This window comes from Sebastes fasciatus, chromosome 11 (genome assembly GCF_043250625.1).
Source record: "Sebastes fasciatus isolate fSebFas1 chromosome 11, fSebFas1.pri, whole genome shotgun sequence".
In the NCBI taxonomy this organism is placed as follows: domain Eukaryota; kingdom Metazoa; phylum Chordata; class Actinopteri; order Perciformes; family Sebastidae; genus Sebastes; species Sebastes fasciatus.
In genome coordinates, this window is record NC_133805.1 from 14,836,928 (window position 1) to 14,854,007 (window position 17,080).

At 43.2% G+C, this 17,080-nt stretch overlaps 1 protein-coding gene across 3 annotated transcripts in view; it reads left to right on the forward strand.

Moving 5' to 3' along the window:
- LOC141777025 (ephrin type-A receptor 4-A-like) overlaps nt 1-17,080 on the forward strand; it is a 29,914-nt gene that overhangs the window by 11,548 nt on the left and 1,286 nt on the right. Inside the window, exons 6-18 of one of the 3 annotated variants that reach the window (XM_074650946.1) lie at nt 4,874-5,029; nt 5,725-6,258; nt 8,300-8,424; nt 8,570-8,729; nt 8,834-8,945; nt 9,948-10,006; nt 10,217-10,330; nt 10,431-10,616; nt 10,714-10,775; nt 10,949-11,158; nt 11,998-12,174; nt 14,571-14,773; nt 14,942-15,131. In XM_074650946.1, the coding sequence (XP_074507047.1) occupies nt 4,874-5,029; nt 5,725-6,258; nt 8,300-8,424; nt 8,570-8,729; nt 8,834-8,945; nt 9,948-10,006; nt 10,217-10,330; nt 10,431-10,616; nt 10,714-10,775; nt 10,949-11,158; nt 11,998-12,174; nt 14,571-14,773; nt 14,942-15,131 (2,288 nt within the window). Of the gene's footprint in view, nt 1-4,873; nt 5,030-5,724; nt 6,259-8,299; nt 8,425-8,569; nt 8,730-8,833; nt 8,946-9,947; nt 10,007-10,216; nt 10,331-10,430; nt 10,617-10,713; nt 10,776-10,948; nt 11,159-11,997; nt 12,175-14,570; nt 14,774-14,941; nt 15,132-17,080 lie in introns of those variants that run through there. The other 2 variants (XM_074650944.1, XM_074650945.1) reach the window with 2 other exon arrangements.

Consider the following 17,080-nt stretch of genomic DNA (forward strand, 5'->3'; position numbering starts at 1 on the left):
GAAGACGTCAAAAGTTTGACAGCTGCGATCCGTCTGGGAGGATCGGAAACGAGGGAGGAGAGACAAGAGGGGAGAAACAACAGAGAGAATCTGAAATGTGAACGGCCGGAGAGGCGGAATGAAAGAGGAGCCTTTTGCTTTGTGTTTCACTGTCTCTGCACTGGCCTCCTTTTTCTGTCGTCTGATTCTGCTCACTGCCTGGGAGGGTTGGACTGTTTCTCTCTCACTCTCTCTCTCTCTGTGTGTGTGTGTTCTCTCAGTCCAGAGAGATTTCATGGTTGTGCTTCTTTCCAACGCACCTGCAGTGTCTCGTCAACAGCAGAAAGCGTTTTTGGAACGAGAGCGATGAAAAGAAAGAGGGAGGCAGAGAGAAAGACCGCCACACTCAAAGAGAGATGACAGAAAGAAAGAGTGAGCGGATGATAGAAAGAGTGCGTAATCGCTGTATTCAGTCCCTCTAATTATTGCATCGCATCTCTGGACCCTGGACATGTTGGATTGCTGATTTAGTGTGTGTGTGTGTGTGTGTGTGTGTGTGTGTGTGTGTGTGTGTGTGTGTGTGTGTGTGTGTGAGCGTACATGGGTGCGTACTGTATCTCCGATTTTCTGCCCAACAAAGCCCTCCCTCCCATATAGTCACAGTTTGGAGGACTGCCCAGGAATGCCTAGAGTGTGGTGGGGCAAACACAGAGGGAGGAGGACGTGTGTGTGTGTGTGTGTGTGTATATGTGCACGTATGGCAGGTGACAAAGCAGGCAAAGGAATAGCACAAGTGATTGTTTGAAGCAAGCCAAACCCAGGTGGGGGGGAATGGTTTGCATTCCACCATCACAATCAGAGCGTGTGTGTGTGTGCGCTATTGTCTCCTTCTCCCAGGTTGTTCTTAATGGAGAGGAGGTTTGCCAGCTCCACCAGTCCGTCTGTAGCTCCCTGGCATCGAAACAAGCCTCGCTCTCCCTCTCCGCCTCTCTGTCTTGCTCTCATTATCCCTCCTTTCTCTTCTCCAACTCTTCTCCCTGATCCACGGTCAGGGGTAGGGGGTGTTTCTAGCTGGTGGCGGGGGGTGATCTGTGTGTGATGGGGAGGGAGGAGGGGGATATTGTTGTAGAGCCCCTTTTCACATGCTAATGTTCACACTGTTGGCTTTGGGCACACACACACACACAAATCCACACACATTACGCCTCAAAACCACCAGTTTTTGTGAGTATTTAAATTTAGACAAACTTAAAGCTGCGGCTTCCACCGAGCGCATTCCTTAGGTTTTAAATGCATAGTGACGTCAGAGGGTAGTGCCGGTGTAAGATATAAGAGGGGATGAATTTGATACCGAGCTCTGGAGGAATTTCTGGGGATTGGGCTGTCCTTTCAATGAAGACATACAGTAGGGGCGGAGATAAGAATCACCGTCTTATCTCCAGCATTTTCTGTGGGTTTTAATTAAGAGGGCATGACCCCTCTGATTAATAGTGTCCCGCCTCCTCGCGTGACAGTCTATCAATCCGTCCATCCATCCGTCAATCTGTCCCTCCCTCTATCCATCACAGAGACAGGTGTCACACTGGAGCGGTCGGGGGTACTTCCTACCATCTACACCCCTCTGCAGGGAAGGAACAAGGGATGATGACAGATAACACGGGGTCAAGGAGAATACACACACACACCCACACATACAGTGTGCCGACAAGGCTCTTAGTTGGATTTCCAGTGAGCCGCATTTGCATTTTAGGTAGCAGATGAATGCATATGCAAATGCCGACAATGCTGATAGTAATCAAAGGGCACCTTCCCCTACGCTCCTCTTCTCTCGCTCTCTTTTTCTCTCGTCACCTCTTTATCTCTCGCTCCTCGTCAGTCTTTTTCTCCCAGTCAACCTTCCCTCCATCCTTTACACTCTGTCACTTTCTCGCAGACAAAAAAAGCTGATTGCAGTCTTATTTGCTCGGCTGCTAACAGGCAAAACGTGGCCACGCTCATCTATCCCTATCACCTTATCTCATCAGTATGCACGTATGTTTGTGGCCAAATCCCTCCCAGGTTATTGCTCGAGCTCAGGCTCCGCACGGTCCTCGGTAGCGTAGGGTTAATGTCGGGTTAATGACACCCTCATGAGCTCTTATTCCAGGTCAGCAGCGCTCATACCCCTCCCACCCCACCCCTGTCGAAACCGGCGCTAAAAAAGACACAAAAGGCTACAGACAACAGAGAGAATAGAGACATGAGAGGGCGCTGAAGGAAGTTTATGGCTTCAGATACTTGCTCCTTTCTTTCTCTTCCTCCTTCAGTCTGTCCTCTGTGCTGGAGACAAGGATAGAGGATTGGGTGGGACAGAGACAAAGGCAGTGTCCTAGCCCCCTGGCAGAGTCTTGTTTAGCCCTATAATCAAGCCTTAAGTCCTTAGCAGGTCAAATACTTCCCTCTGTCTTTCTCCCTTTAATTGCCTCCCTTTCCCATCCATGGATTACTTACCCACATTGATGATTAAAAACAAAAGGAATGTGCACTACAGCAGTGTACAGCCATAATACTGTAATTTATCTCACATTTGATGATATCCGTTGACACATTATGATGAGTCATTCTCCAGATGAAAGCCAGCCTTATCAGCCGTAAATGTGTTTTATGAATTTACAGGTTTCAACTTTCGGCCGCGTGTGTTTCGTGTGCGGTCTTGAATTGATTGTATCGATATCGAGCCATAAAACGCTGCTATAGTCGGCTTCAAAGCTTCCTCGAGGTTTGACACTCGGAGAGAAGAGGGATATACAGAGATACAGCAGGAGTGAGAGAGTTATCAGAGACACAAAGACAGATAAGTAGAGGTCGAGGAGGAAGTGCGCGGAGAGCGAATGAGGGAGGTTGTGAGAAATGTGAAAGGGAGGGCAGATGAGTGTGTGAAAGAGCAAATCTATGGTGGCTCACGCAGATGGGGCAGGATGGTCGGTGTGAGTAGATTACAGAGGAGACTTCCTCCCTCTCATCTACTGATGAGAGTGTCATAAACCACCCTGACACACTCGAACACACACACACACACACACATATACGCACACACACACATCATTCCCACATTCCTATCCACTCCCTCTGGGGATGTCTTCATCTCCCTTGGAAATGTGAAAGGGTTTTTTAAAAAAAAAAGGAGAGAACCGGGAAAGATGGTGGGATTGAGGAAGGAGAGTGAATAGCGTGTGATGATGAAAAAGAAGGTGATGAAAAAATGATTGCAGTGGAAACAAATGAAGGATTTCCTCCTGAAATTAAAGAGAGAAAAAAATGGCTCTAACCAGCCCCGCTCTGCCATCTCTTTTGCTTCACCAGTGGATGTCAAGCGGTATAATTATGCACTCATTTATTGTATTGTTGCTCTGTCAATGCATGAATTCCTTGGTATACAGAGAGAAGATTTCCCTCCCTCCGCTCCCCCTCTGTCTCTCTCTCTCTCTCACCATCTCTCTTCCTCTGTTTCTCCTCTTTCATATATTTAAATGTCAGTTATATTTGTGTTGGCGTTGGAGTTTTGATGTATTCAGTACTGGTTTCTGTGAGTGGGAGCTGATCAGTAAATGTTCTTTGAGGTGCTTCTTTCTTCGCTCATCAAAATCAAAGATAAAAGAAATCACAGTGCCCCTCCCTCTCGTGCCGTATCGATTTCTCTCTCTACATTTTTCTTTACAGTTGTTTTATCTTTGGATCGAAATGCAGTCCATGCGTTGATTAACTTGTTGTCTAAGCTGTCAGTATGGAAGACTGTATCAGGGGTCTGGGGTCAGCTGACCTGAAGGCAGTGTTGACAGCTCTGCTTGCAGCTCACAACAGGGTGGGCTTTAATGCTATAAACCAACTAATAATATGGATGTTTTAAAGGTATGGAGTGTTTCTCGCCGAAACATATTTGCAAAGCCAATTTTTTGAATATTTTATAATTTCTTGATATATTATCAGTGGAACAAATGTGGGATTGTGCACAATAGGGCTGTCACGACATCAGATTTTCACTACACGATTATCGTGGCCAAAAGACTTCACCATAATGATATTATTATGATAAAAAAGTAATCATAAAGTTATCAGTCAAATTCATCTTTCACTTTGTTTGTTTGTCTCTTTTTTGGCAAACTAAACTGTATATATAAAATGATTTAAGAGGTGCTGGATCATTTACACAATATTATCATATGTGTATTATTAACATGATATCAATATTTAATGTTTGAATATCACGGTTGTTGTCAATACTGGTATATCGCGACACTTATAGGCTGATGATTTATTTTCATTTTGTATTAATCTGTTGATTGTTTTCTTGATTAATTGATTAACTGTTTACTCTATAAAAAAGCAGCAACAGCAAAACAATCTTATCACAATATCCTAGAGCCCATGTTGACTTATTTAAATTGCTTATTTAGTCCAACACACAGTCCAAAACCCAAAGACATTCAGTTTACCATCACAGAAGACAAAGAAAACCAGAAAATATTTACATATTATGAGCTGCAACTACTTAATTAATCATTTATCTAAATTGCTGCACATTAATTTGCTGCCAATAAATCGTCTAATCCCTTCAGCTCTGGCAAACATATATGTTATGTGCATTGCTGAGCATGAAATACAAGTAAAACTGGGATCTGCTCATCAGAACATTGCTCGATAGCGCCACTAGTGGTCAAAAACCCCACAGGGCACCTTTAAACAAGTACTGTGTTCTGTTCAATGTAACTTAATTTTACAAGTACTTTTTAGTGTCTTTCATAAAGTTTGAGTCAATGTGACCTGTTGTTATTGACATTTTCTGATGCTGGTGTACGATGCTAAACATTGTTATTAAAGTAGAGTCTTAAATCTGTCTTTTTCTGTCCCTCTGCAGCCTGTTCCGTTGGTTTTTACAAGGCCAAGTCTTCAGATACAGGATGCTCTAAGTGTCCTCCACATAGCCACTCGCTCAGAGACGGGGCGACCGTCTGTGACTGCCACTCTGGATTCTTCCACGCTGACAGCGACCCTCCCTCCATGGCCTGCACCCGTAAGAAGACACACACACACACACACACATGCACACATACTAATAAGACTATACATACGTGAAAACACAAACAATACTTGTGTGCATTGCTTGCAAATACAAGCAAAGAAAGCACCCTCATTGTCTCCCAACCTCTCTATCTCTACCAAACAGAGTGAGACACAAACTTGTCTGAATGCCACCCCTGTTTCATGATCCCATTACTTATGACTAAGCCACCATCTACATCCTGTCTGGTAGTGATAAGTAAAGACATTGAGAAGTAAATAAATGTCCTCTCACTCTCTCTCTTGCTCGCTTTGTCTCTCTCTCTCTAAGTCTCTGAGTAGGTCCTGTGTAACAGACTTGGAGACCTCGGTCTGTGTGTCATAAACTTAATTATGCCTATATACAGCACATGGTTTCCTTGGCCTGGGAAAAATGAAAACACACACACTCACATACTCTGTCTCTCAGACACACAACACACAAAAAAGAAATACCACAGAAGAAAACACCAACCCATCAAAAACATCTCTGAACAGTATGGTTTTCAGTCTGATGCCAGATGTCTACGACTCGTGCCAACAGCTCGCAGCAAGCCCCCCACCCCCCTCCCATACACCCCGTATACTTCCTCCCCCCTTCATGTGCAGTATAGAATGTAAACTGGTTGCTTTTATTCATGCCCAACTTTTTCCACGTCTCCCCTTTAGAGCCACCGTCAGGCCCACAGCAGCTCATCTCTGTGGTGAACGAGACCTCGGTGGTCTTGGAGTGGGCCCCCCCTCGCCGGCTGGGAGGACGGAGTGACACCAGCTACAGTCTCGAGTGTCTCATCTGTCAAACAGGGAGCCACAGTCAGACTAGCAGCAAAGCCCTCCCCAGGAATCGCAGCGTCTCCCAGCCCGAGGCTCAGCACAGCGGCCTGGGGATGCAGTCGGACCAGGGGATTGTGGGATCTGAAGTCCAGTCGGGTAGAGGCGTCTACCAGAGCAGACCGGCACCTGGAGATTACCCGAGACTGGGCTCAGGCTCCGTCTCCAGCTCTCAGCTCTGCCTTCCCTGCGGCTCCGACGTGCTTTTCTCTCCCGACCAAGCCGGCCTGAAGACCACCAGGGTGGTGGTGAGCGAGCTCCGTGCCCACACGCACTACACCTTCATCGTCCACGCACGCAACGGGGTCTCCCAGGCCAGCGGTGCAGGGGCAGCCCAGAGCGTGTCCGTCACAGTCACCACCAACCAAGCCGGTGAGAAGAAGTGTTTGAGCGCGATAAATGTGTTTGTTGCAGAAACACAAAATGTGCTTATAGATGTTGTCTGTAAAGTGGGTCAGCACAATACAAACTGCTGTTCACTGCATGTGGGCCCACAGGGAAGCAAGGCCCCATGGGTAATGTTCAAAACTGTGGAAGCATGTTATGAACAACCTCTGTGTGGGGCTACATACTTGCATGCTAAAACTAGTATCCACCCTAAACATACACAGCTATTGGTGATGTATTTTTTAGGGCTGTCAATCGATTAAAATAGTTAATCACGATTAATCACAAAATTAATCGCACATTTTTTATTTTATTAAAATGTACCTTAAATGGAGATTTGTCAAGTATTTAATAAGGGAGTGAACTTATATGTTGCTTTATGCAAATGTATGTATGTATTTATTATTGGAAATCAATTAACAACACAAAACAATGACAAATATTGTCCAGAAACCCTCACAGGTACTGCATTTAGCACACAAAATATGCTCAAATCATAACATGGCAAACTCAAGCCCAACAGGCAACAACAGCGGTCAGTGTACTGACTTGTCTTTGATTTGTGGGTACCCATAGAACCCATTTTCCTTCACATATCTTGAGGTCAGAGGTTACAGGACCCCTTCGAATATGGCAATGCCAGTTTTTCCTCGCCAAAATGTAGCATAAGTTTGAAGCGTTATTTAGCCTCCTTCCTGACAAGCCAGTATGACATGGTTGGTACCAATGGATTCCTTAGGTTTAATATGATACCAGTATCTTCATTCTAGCTTTAAAACTGAGCCCGCTACAACCTAAAAATCGCAAGTTAAGTTAATGCGTTAAAGAAATTAGTGGCGTTAAAAACTAATTTGCATTAACGCATTATTATTGCGTTAACTTTGACTGCCCTAAATCAAATACGAATCAAATCAAACTGATGACGAAAAACTGACTTAATTAGTTTAAAAACATTTAAATAGATTTGCTATCCTAGCATTAAAGACATGACCACATTGTAATACTGTGTAGAAATACCATATATTGTAAAAGTACTTCAAATGCATTGTTTACATAGTGCAACAATAGAGTTTAATGGAAGAAAGCTGAACACATCCATCATAGATAATCAGTTTCTCCACTAACAACAGCATCAACACTTTTCTTTCATTCTCTCAACTGGTAACTCTTGCTCTTACTATCACTGTCATAGTTGCCATAGTTATTACTCTGTCCTCCTACACCTAACAACAGCTGAATTAATTATAGGGGTGTACTCAAGAGGATGTCAGGAAGCATTCTGGGAAATGTAAATCACTGACTTAAATACAAATAGACAGAGCGTGTCGAGGGGAAAGTAGATACGAGGAGAAAGTAAATGACAACACCACATAGCGAAATAGCTGACACATGACAGCATTAGTGTCGGGGTGGGCTTTTCCTGGTCAGCTCTTGACCAGATTTTATGGCGTGTTTCATTTTAGTTGTGAAGGTGTCAGCTGGTGTGCGGCGCTCCTCACACATGCTCTCCATTAGTTTTCAGTGCGTGCTTTTTATTTTTTTTTTGCATGCTGTTACATCTCAACTGTCATTGCTTTAAGTCTTTACGGTGGCATTTAGAAAACGGCACACCTGCTTAGTTCCAGGTGCCCCGGGGAAATAACTTCGCTGTGTGTGCTCAGCATGAGAGCTGTCTGGGATTTGTCACGTCCAACCTGCACCGCCATATGGTCCAATATCATATGAACAGCCACAAAGGAGGATAAACAGTGGCGTAAAGGGAGGAAAAATGGGGGGATGTAAGAGGAGAATGAGGCTTGTCTCTGTGGAATAGGAAGGAATGAGATGTAGGTCAGTTCTCAGGTGCACTGGGTCAATGGGATTGTTGACAAACAGGCACCATACGTAACTTTTGCGCTGTATTCAGGGCTGTGAATCTGTTATAGATGTTATCTTCGTAGCAGCATCATGGAATATACAGTATGTTATTCTACAAAGTTATACTATTGTGCCTGATTACCTATCCCCATCTTTCTCTCCCTCCCAGCTCCCTCTCCGGTGTCGTCCATATTAGCCACCGACGTCACAAGGCACAGTTTGTCGTTGTCGTGGCAACAGCCGGATCGACCCAACGGGGTCATCCTGGAATACGAGGTCAAGTTCTATGAAAAGGTGAGGCGCCGGCAGGTTAATGCAGCTCAGGCAGCTGTCTGGAATGCCAATATGTTGGCACGCTGTTTGTGTTTGGCTGATGCTGACGATGGATTTGCGGTCAGGCGTTGAAAAAGAGCCCCCTCTTTTTGTCCCGTCTAATCAGGATCAGAAAGAGAGGTCCTACCGCATAATGAGGACTTTCTCCCGGAGCGTCGATGTCACGGGTCTCAACCCCCTCACCGTGTACGTGTTTCATGTGCGTGCTCGCACGGCAGCTGGATACGGAGAGTTCAGCACCCCGTTTGAATTCGCCACCAATTCAGGTATTCTGACAGTAACGTTCAGGAGTTTTAATGGATGCGTTAAAGTTTATTGTGACGAAGTTTACAACTTTCTGGTTGGTGACCTTTGTGTCCTTCCCTGTTAGATCCCTTCCCTCTGATTGGAGAAGGAGTTAACTCAGCGTTCCTGCTGCTGTCTGTCAGCGGGGTCGGAATTTTACTGCTGATATCTGCAGCTGTCTTCATCATTAGCCGCAGGTATACACACGCACACACACACACACACACACACACACACACACACACACACACACACACACACACACACACACACACACACACACACACACACACACACACACGCGCACACACACACACACACACACACACACACACACACACACACACACATACACACACACACACACACACACACACACACACGCACACGCATATAGGCATCCATACAGGCAGCAGGCAGGCACACCTATAGCTTAGTTAGAAGTTTCCCACCAGTGCATCACTGACGTCAATATGAGTGATGCCTCTACCTTAACTACTGCTTTTGAGCAAACTGCCACAATGTACACAAACAACACACACACACCTCCCCTGCTATTGTGTGGCTAAATAATGTGTGTGTGTTACCTGGAGCTTTTAAAGGGGATTAGAGTGGAGACAGTGATAATCCCTTTGTCCCTGACTTGTCATTACTGTCTCTTCAGCAGCACAGCTTGTGTGTCAGCTTCCGCTGACGTGCACACTCACACACACAAACACAAGCATGGACATGTGCCCACACACACACACACACACACACACACACACACACACACACACACACCTGCTTACCCACAAAGGTGTTTTTGACAGTTTCTTTGTTTAATGGAAAACACCTTTTATCTTGCGCTACCTGAGGCATCGCCCCTCCTCCCTCTCTCCTTTAAACGCTTTCATCTACTCGCTCTGTGTCTTTCCTGCAGCCCGTTGCTCTCTGTTCTCATTGTCATCGCTTTCTCTTGCGGCAAATCCTGGAAAAAACAAAAAAAACAATGAATGCACAGCGCTACTGGAAATAAAATAGACAGAATTAAAACAATGTGACACATATGCCCTTTTTTGTCAGTTCTCTTAATTGTTAAAATTACAACAAAAACGTGTGAAACAAGTGATAAAAGATGGTTGCAGGAATTCTCTGACAGACTTCAGTGTCTTTTCTATGTCTCTGTTAAATGTCCATCACTTCTTGTGTCTCATCAGGAGGAGCAAGTACAGTAAAACAAAGCAGGACTCGGAGGAGGAGAAGCATCTTAACCCAGGTACTTCACGCATACTGTAAAAAAAAAGAGACAGATCGATGCTCTTTTTCTCTTAGATCCACCTGCACACTTCTTACACATATACTGCCAAAGACATTTACATAACATATGCAGCAGCAGTTATACAACTCATATTTCTCACCCTCCTCTGCATCCCTCCTCCTCTTCCTCCCTCGTTTCCTCTCCTCTCCCGCCTCTCCTTCATGGCAGGAGTTAAAATCTACGTGGACCCGTTCACCTACGAAGACCCCGATCAGGCCATCCACGAGTTTGCCAAGGAGATTGATGTTAGCAGTATTCACATTGAGAGGGTTATTGGCATGGGTGAGCCTGGCATTAGCGATCGCTCGCACACACACACTGACAAACCCACACACACATGCTTACTTGGCGCTGACACTGCTGTTTGCTCTTATGTGTGTAGGAGAGTTTGGGGAGGTGTGCAGTGGTCGGCTGCGTGTTCAGGGAAAAAGGGAGATCTACGTGGCCATCAAGAGTCTGAAGGCGGGATACTCTGACAAACAGAGGAGGGACTTCCTGTCGGAGGCCTCCATCATGGGACAGTTTGACCATCCGAACATCATCAGGCTGGAGGGCGTCGTGACAAGATGTGAGTTGTTGACAGAACCTGCGAACTCTTAGTAGTAGTAGTAGTAGTATTTGGTTATGTGCATGTTGGAAATCTGTCTAACTCTTTACCTGTTTAGGTAAGCCACTGATGATCATCACAGAATACATGGAAAATGGATCCCTGGATGCTTTTCTTCGGGTACAGGCATTTAATTTATACCGTCTTATTTTTATTAATCTAGCTTTTAGTAGCAATTTCAGTGAAAATGTACCAAATCACAGATAAAATGCACTCACTCATGACTGTTCAGCTAGATGTCGGTGCCCATGATGACCTGCTCTCCTGTCTCTCTATATATATTTTTTTTTCAGAAACATGACGGCCAGTTCACGGTGATCCAGCTGGTCGGCATGCTGCGCGGCATCGCCTCAGGTATGAAGTACCTGTCAGACATGAGCTACGTTCACCGAGACCTGGCGGCTCGAAACATCCTGGTCAACAGCAACCTGGTGTGTAAGGTGTCAGACTTTGGCCTGAGTCGGGTTCTGGAGGACGACCCAGAGGCTGCCTACACCACAAGGGTAAGACACACACGCACACACACACACACACACACACACACAGAAGTGACATACACACAAACTGGATGTGAACATACAGTATACATACGATCTGCTGTTTGTCATTCACAGCCTATGTATGCACTTTTATTGTTAAATGCTGCCGTTGACAACGTTCTTTATTATAGAAATATGCCTAAATCTTAAATGTCCCATATTGTGAAAAGTGAGATTTTCATGTCTTTTATATTATAAAGCAGGTTTAAGTGATATATAAATACTGTAAAAGTATCAAAACACTCAATCCATGGAGAAATACACACAGCCCGTATTCAGAAACTGTGCGTTTGAAACAAGCTGTCAGGATTTCTGTCCATTTGTGATGTCACAAATCTACAATATTTAGACAATTTCACAGTTTTAAACATAAACATTCTAAATGGGTCCCAGTTTATTTCCTGTTGCAGTGTATGTGAATGACATCAGCTGACAGGAAGTAAACATGGACCCAAGCTGTTGCCTAGCAACGCAATTCCCATGAAATTCCCTAAAACGGAGCGTTTCAGACAGAGGGTGAATACAAACATATTCAGGCAGACAGTACGAGGAAAATAATGTGGTTTTTGAACATTAAAGCATGTTAACATTTTCTAGAAGAAACCCAAAAATACAAGTGTGAACCTGAAAAATGTGCATGATATGTCTCCTTTAAAGGTAAACTTTTCAGAAATGCAAACATTGTCTCCATTTAGATAAATCAATCAATGAGGCAATCAATTATGCAAAAAAATAAATAAATCAAGGAATGAAATAAAATTCCTTTATTCACTGAACCAAAATGAATTTGACTACTGTTTTAGGAGGCCATTGGGACGTATCTTTCTCCCGGAGGGAAGATCCCCATCAGATGGACGGCTCCAGAGGCCATAGCCTACAGGAAGTTCACCACGGCCAGCGATGTGTGGAGTTACGGCATCGTCATGTGGGAGGTGGTTTCATACGGAGAGAGACCCTACTGGGACATGAACAACCAGGATGTGAGTAATTTTATATATCATCTAACTGATGAGTTGCTTCAAAGACAAAAGAGAGAGCTCATTCCTGAAACACTTTGCATATTTAAAGGTAAATGTCAAATCAAGATACCGGATCACCTCCATTATTATTATATAATGAATTCAAGGAATGAATGATTTAGCTACAGATTGTGGATCACCCTCAGATATTAAAGGAAAATGTATTTTTCTTTTACAACCTTGTTTTCATAGTTCTGGCTATAAATCCTGTTGGTAATGATAACACTCTCCTCGCCAGCTTTATTGCTCACTTCTGTTGAATCTTAAACAGTTATTCGGAAATGAAAACAAAAATGATTTCCCATTGCATAAGTATGGTTTGTATGGTAGGTCAAAGTTTAACCAGGAAGAAGCCCTTTAAGATCTAATGAATGTTTACGGTTTGAGTAATGACTCAAAAGATTCACCTCCGTTTTCATTTCCAAATACGTGGTTTATATAATATGGTCAAAGTGGGGATTTACTTAAAAGCTGTCTCTGTGATTGCTCGTGTGGTCACGCCCAATGCACTCAGGAAGTTGTCTATCAGATTTTAGCAATGGAGTCGGTGAATAAAATGTTATCATAACTGAAAGAGAAGATGGCCAAAAGTCTTAAAACAACACTCAAGTTTCTTGTGACATTCCCTGTCTAAAAAAACGCTAACCACTTACATCAACATTAATTACAATTTCCCTTAAACATAGTTTGTGTGCTGTGGGAAATCTTCTGTACAGTCCACAAATTGGACTTAAATCAACTCAATTTAAACAGATATATAAATGGAAAAGGCGCCACTTCTGTAGGACATCTTAAGAGAGGACTTGTGAAGGAAAATAAACCGTCCTCTGTGTGACGTACTGAGTTCTGACCCGGTGTCTTTGGCCTCTGCACCATTTTAAAAATTGAAAAATTGTGCCTTCATCCACAGAAAGGGCAGCAAGCCAAGATTTTGTTCTTCAGTCACAGGACATTTTATTGAAGATAAATATTTAGACTTAATAAAAAATGACTAGAAAATGCTGCTTAGCATTATCGCTCAGCCGAGCACATGCGATATATAAATTTAAGGGTGATTCAGTTGTTCTGAGCAGTTTTCGAGATCTGAGACAAAAATCCCATTTCAGAGCAAATTTGCAATCACTTTGCTATCAAAGCTTGTTAAGTTTGAGTAGGTCAAAGAGGCAGTCTGGCATATGGAAATCTCCAGACATGATTGATTTCATCTGCAGCACAGTTGTAGTCTAAGAAAACTTTCCTGATGAGCCGTTCTCCAGACACTCTATCCATCTTATTTACTTTCTCTTTTTTTCAGTGCAAATTAGTGCACGCTGAGATGCCCTTCTGTCTTTTTAAGCTTATTTGTTTTAATGAAACACTGGAGCATAGACATATCTCATAACCAAATACAACTGAAGCATCTTTAAACTGTTTTTTTTTTAGTGTAACACCATAGCTGTGGCCCATTTCCATCACATATACTGAGGCAGCTTTGAATATTACATTTTTCCATATTAGAAAAGTTGACTGATTTGGCCTGCTTATCAACACAGCCAGCAATTGGAGCTGCAGAAGAGACTGGGACACACAGCTCATGGAGGCAATTATGCATATGGAAATGGTGCAAATTTGCCAAAATGAAAACAAAATATAGGCTAAAAAACAGCTAACTCACTGTCTCCATGGCAACATTATACTTCCTGTTTACATCCCCAAACTATAGGTCCAAAACTTTAAGCATAATTATGCCCAAAATAGGAGTAAGACAAAGAATAATAATAGGAGTTAAAAATTCATTACTATTACCTTTTTTCACATTGCACTATAATATTGTTTTTGACAGCACTAAGACTTTGTCGTCTCCGTTCTGCCTGAGCGGGAAGGCCCACAGTGTCAGACTTTGAAAACCTCCGATGAACAATATTGTCCCACAGTATCATGTACAAAGGAAATAGAGGAGCTGCTCACAGCTGCAAAAAATTAAAATAAATTTGGTGGTGAGACAGCTCTGGAGAGATCTTGGAAAACAACAGAAAAGCGATAAATCTCTGGCATCTTTTTGCGAAATTTAATTGGCGGTGGAGTTTCAAAGTGGCAGTTTGATTGAAGTCTGTTGGCGTGTATTTAATCATTTCCTGCACAAAACCATAATGATTTATTGTATACTAAGTGCAAACAGAATATACTGTAACAACAATGAGTACAGTGTGCAGTATATACTGTTAGTATACAGCGATGGATTTGAACAAACACTCATCATCTCAGTCTGTTCTTGAGCAAAGTTCTAATTTTTCTTGTTTTAGTGAAACAGTTTTACCTCCATCCAGGTTCTGGAAACTTCTCTAGCCTGCTAAAAAAAACCTCTGTCCTTCTTCTAGGTGATTAAAGCGATAGAAGAGGGCTACCGTCTGCCTGCTCCCATGGACTGTCCTGTGGTGCTGCACCAGCTAATGTTGGACTGCTGGGAGAGAGAACGAGCAGAGAGACCCACCTTCAGCCAGATCCTCAACATGCTGGATAAACTCATTCGTAACCCCGGGACTCTGCGCCGGACAGGAGGGGACAGGTACATACTGTACATGTAAATACATATTATATTATTTTATTAACATTTATTCAGCTTCCTTTCTGTACTAACACCTACATTCTTTCACCCAGATGATTAGTGCTCCCTCAATTATGATTTCACACTCCTATTTTAGCACTTTGCCACCACCAACCTCCTTCATCTCGCTCTCTTTTTTTACAGACCCACAGCCACTATGTTGGAGTCAGGTGTGGGTTCAGAGGTGTGTGTGTCGGTCCTACCGGAGGTCTGTGTGCCAGTGTGGTCGGTGTGTGAGTGGCTGCGGTCCATCGGGTTGGAGAGGTACGCAGACACTCTGGCAGCAGCTGGATACACCAGCCTCGACAGCCTCCTGGCCCTCACACACCAGTAAGTGCACCTTCATGTGAAAATGGACTTTGGCATTTACTCGTCACATTTCTGCCGCACAAACAGAATCACATTTTACTCAACGGTCTTGCTTGAGTCAAAACAAGAGACAGAAATTCTTTCATGTATCACAGTCAGAATGAGAGGCACCAGCAGCACAAACATATTTATTTGCACACATAAAAGAGTAAAAGATATACTGTGTTCTGGTGTGTTTTGATCAGGCATGGAAATTTCTTTTTGAAAAAAATGAATGAAATAAGTAGCCGTGCTTGTTAAATTGTTGGTTTTCTAAAAATTACAAAAAATATCAGACACAGCTTCCTTATTTCCCCCCGTCAGAGAGGTGTGGAGGGAGGAGGTTTCAGATTCTGTTCGATGATCCAAAAAGCATAATGACACCTCTACAATCTGTAAAGATGTCAGTTGATGCCTCACAGCACTTGTGCTGTATAATTACACAAAAATGCTGGTGAACTCTAATTGCCCCATTTAATGAGTAATGTGAGCAGGTTTCTATTTCGTCATACAGTGAAATACTCCTTTAACGAAAGGGTAACTTTAACTTATATGTACAATTCCCATGAAAACCCCCAAAACAACAGGGAATTTATCTAACTAAATGGTATGTTAAATGGTAAATTGTGATTTAGCTCAGTCACAGAACTCCGTTGTCACCCAAAATCTATTAAAAACATTAATAATAATAATACATTTTATTTATATGCTAGGGGTGTCCCCGCCTTTTTTTGCTCATTGAGCCCCCTCTGTTTAAGCTTTATGTATTTATAGCAAAAACGACAAAGTGTCCATAGTGCTGAAACGCAGCGGAGAACGATTCTACGCGCCACAAACAGCTGTTTCTATGCGCCTCTCTCTGCTGATTTCAGAGAGTCGTTCATAAATTCAAAATATATTCAGCGCTCTGGTAGTGCTATGATCTCATATGAGCGCCCTGATTAATAATTGTACTCTTTGATTTTGAAACAGCAGCCTTATGTTGGTGTCATTTAGCCTTTCTGAGGTTATCGCCAAGCTGCTGATCTGACGGTGATTTATTCAAGCACACTAAAGAGATTGATTAACAGCAGATGAGTTATTTTCAAATTTTTATTAACAGTATTATTAATAGACTGATATTTATACCAAAAATTATTCAAGACATTCAGCACCCCTATATAGCCTGAATGGAATGATACTTTGTTTCATAACAACATTTTTCCGCCACTGCGACGATTCACCTCAGTTGAATCATAAACTTTGCACAGCAGCTAGATTCTCACGATGTCACAAGATCACGCGAGAATGGCGGGATCACATATCACACGAAAATCCATCTAGACGGGGTTCAAGTAATGCGTTTGTGTCCGGCAAGCGAGATCATGGACCAATCCGTGTCCTGTGAGGAGCTACTGACAGCTCCGGTTTCTCCGGGTGAGAACATAGTATGTGACGCGACGTCACGGAGAGGCGACTGTTCGTTCAAAACAAAAATAGCGGCTCCTAAAGAGGTTAGCGTAGATGCTGCAACAGCATCAGTTATATCTTCATTAACAGTAGAGCAGAGAACAGCCCTGAAGGTGATGTTTTCGCTCTTCTCCCAACTGGCTTCGGCAATAGTTTGATTGACAGATGGTTCATCCAATCACCTTCCAAGTATTTTTTTGAAAGTGCCTGACCTTTTCCAAACAGTTTCCAATGACGGCTTCTCAGATGGTTCTGTGAAACAAACCATCTGGCTGGTCAGGTTAGTCGAATCAGGCTCCTTAGTTCAAATCGTCGAATAGCCCACTATTTGTGGTCACCACTACAAAACACATAAAAGCACCATACCAATGCGCGGATGACGTATTAATTTATTGCAATGAATGTGGCCCTTGAAATTTAAAATGTAAAACAGCTTTGCAACTTCATTTCCACGCCACTGAGCATGCTCACTGATGTGGTTTCTTG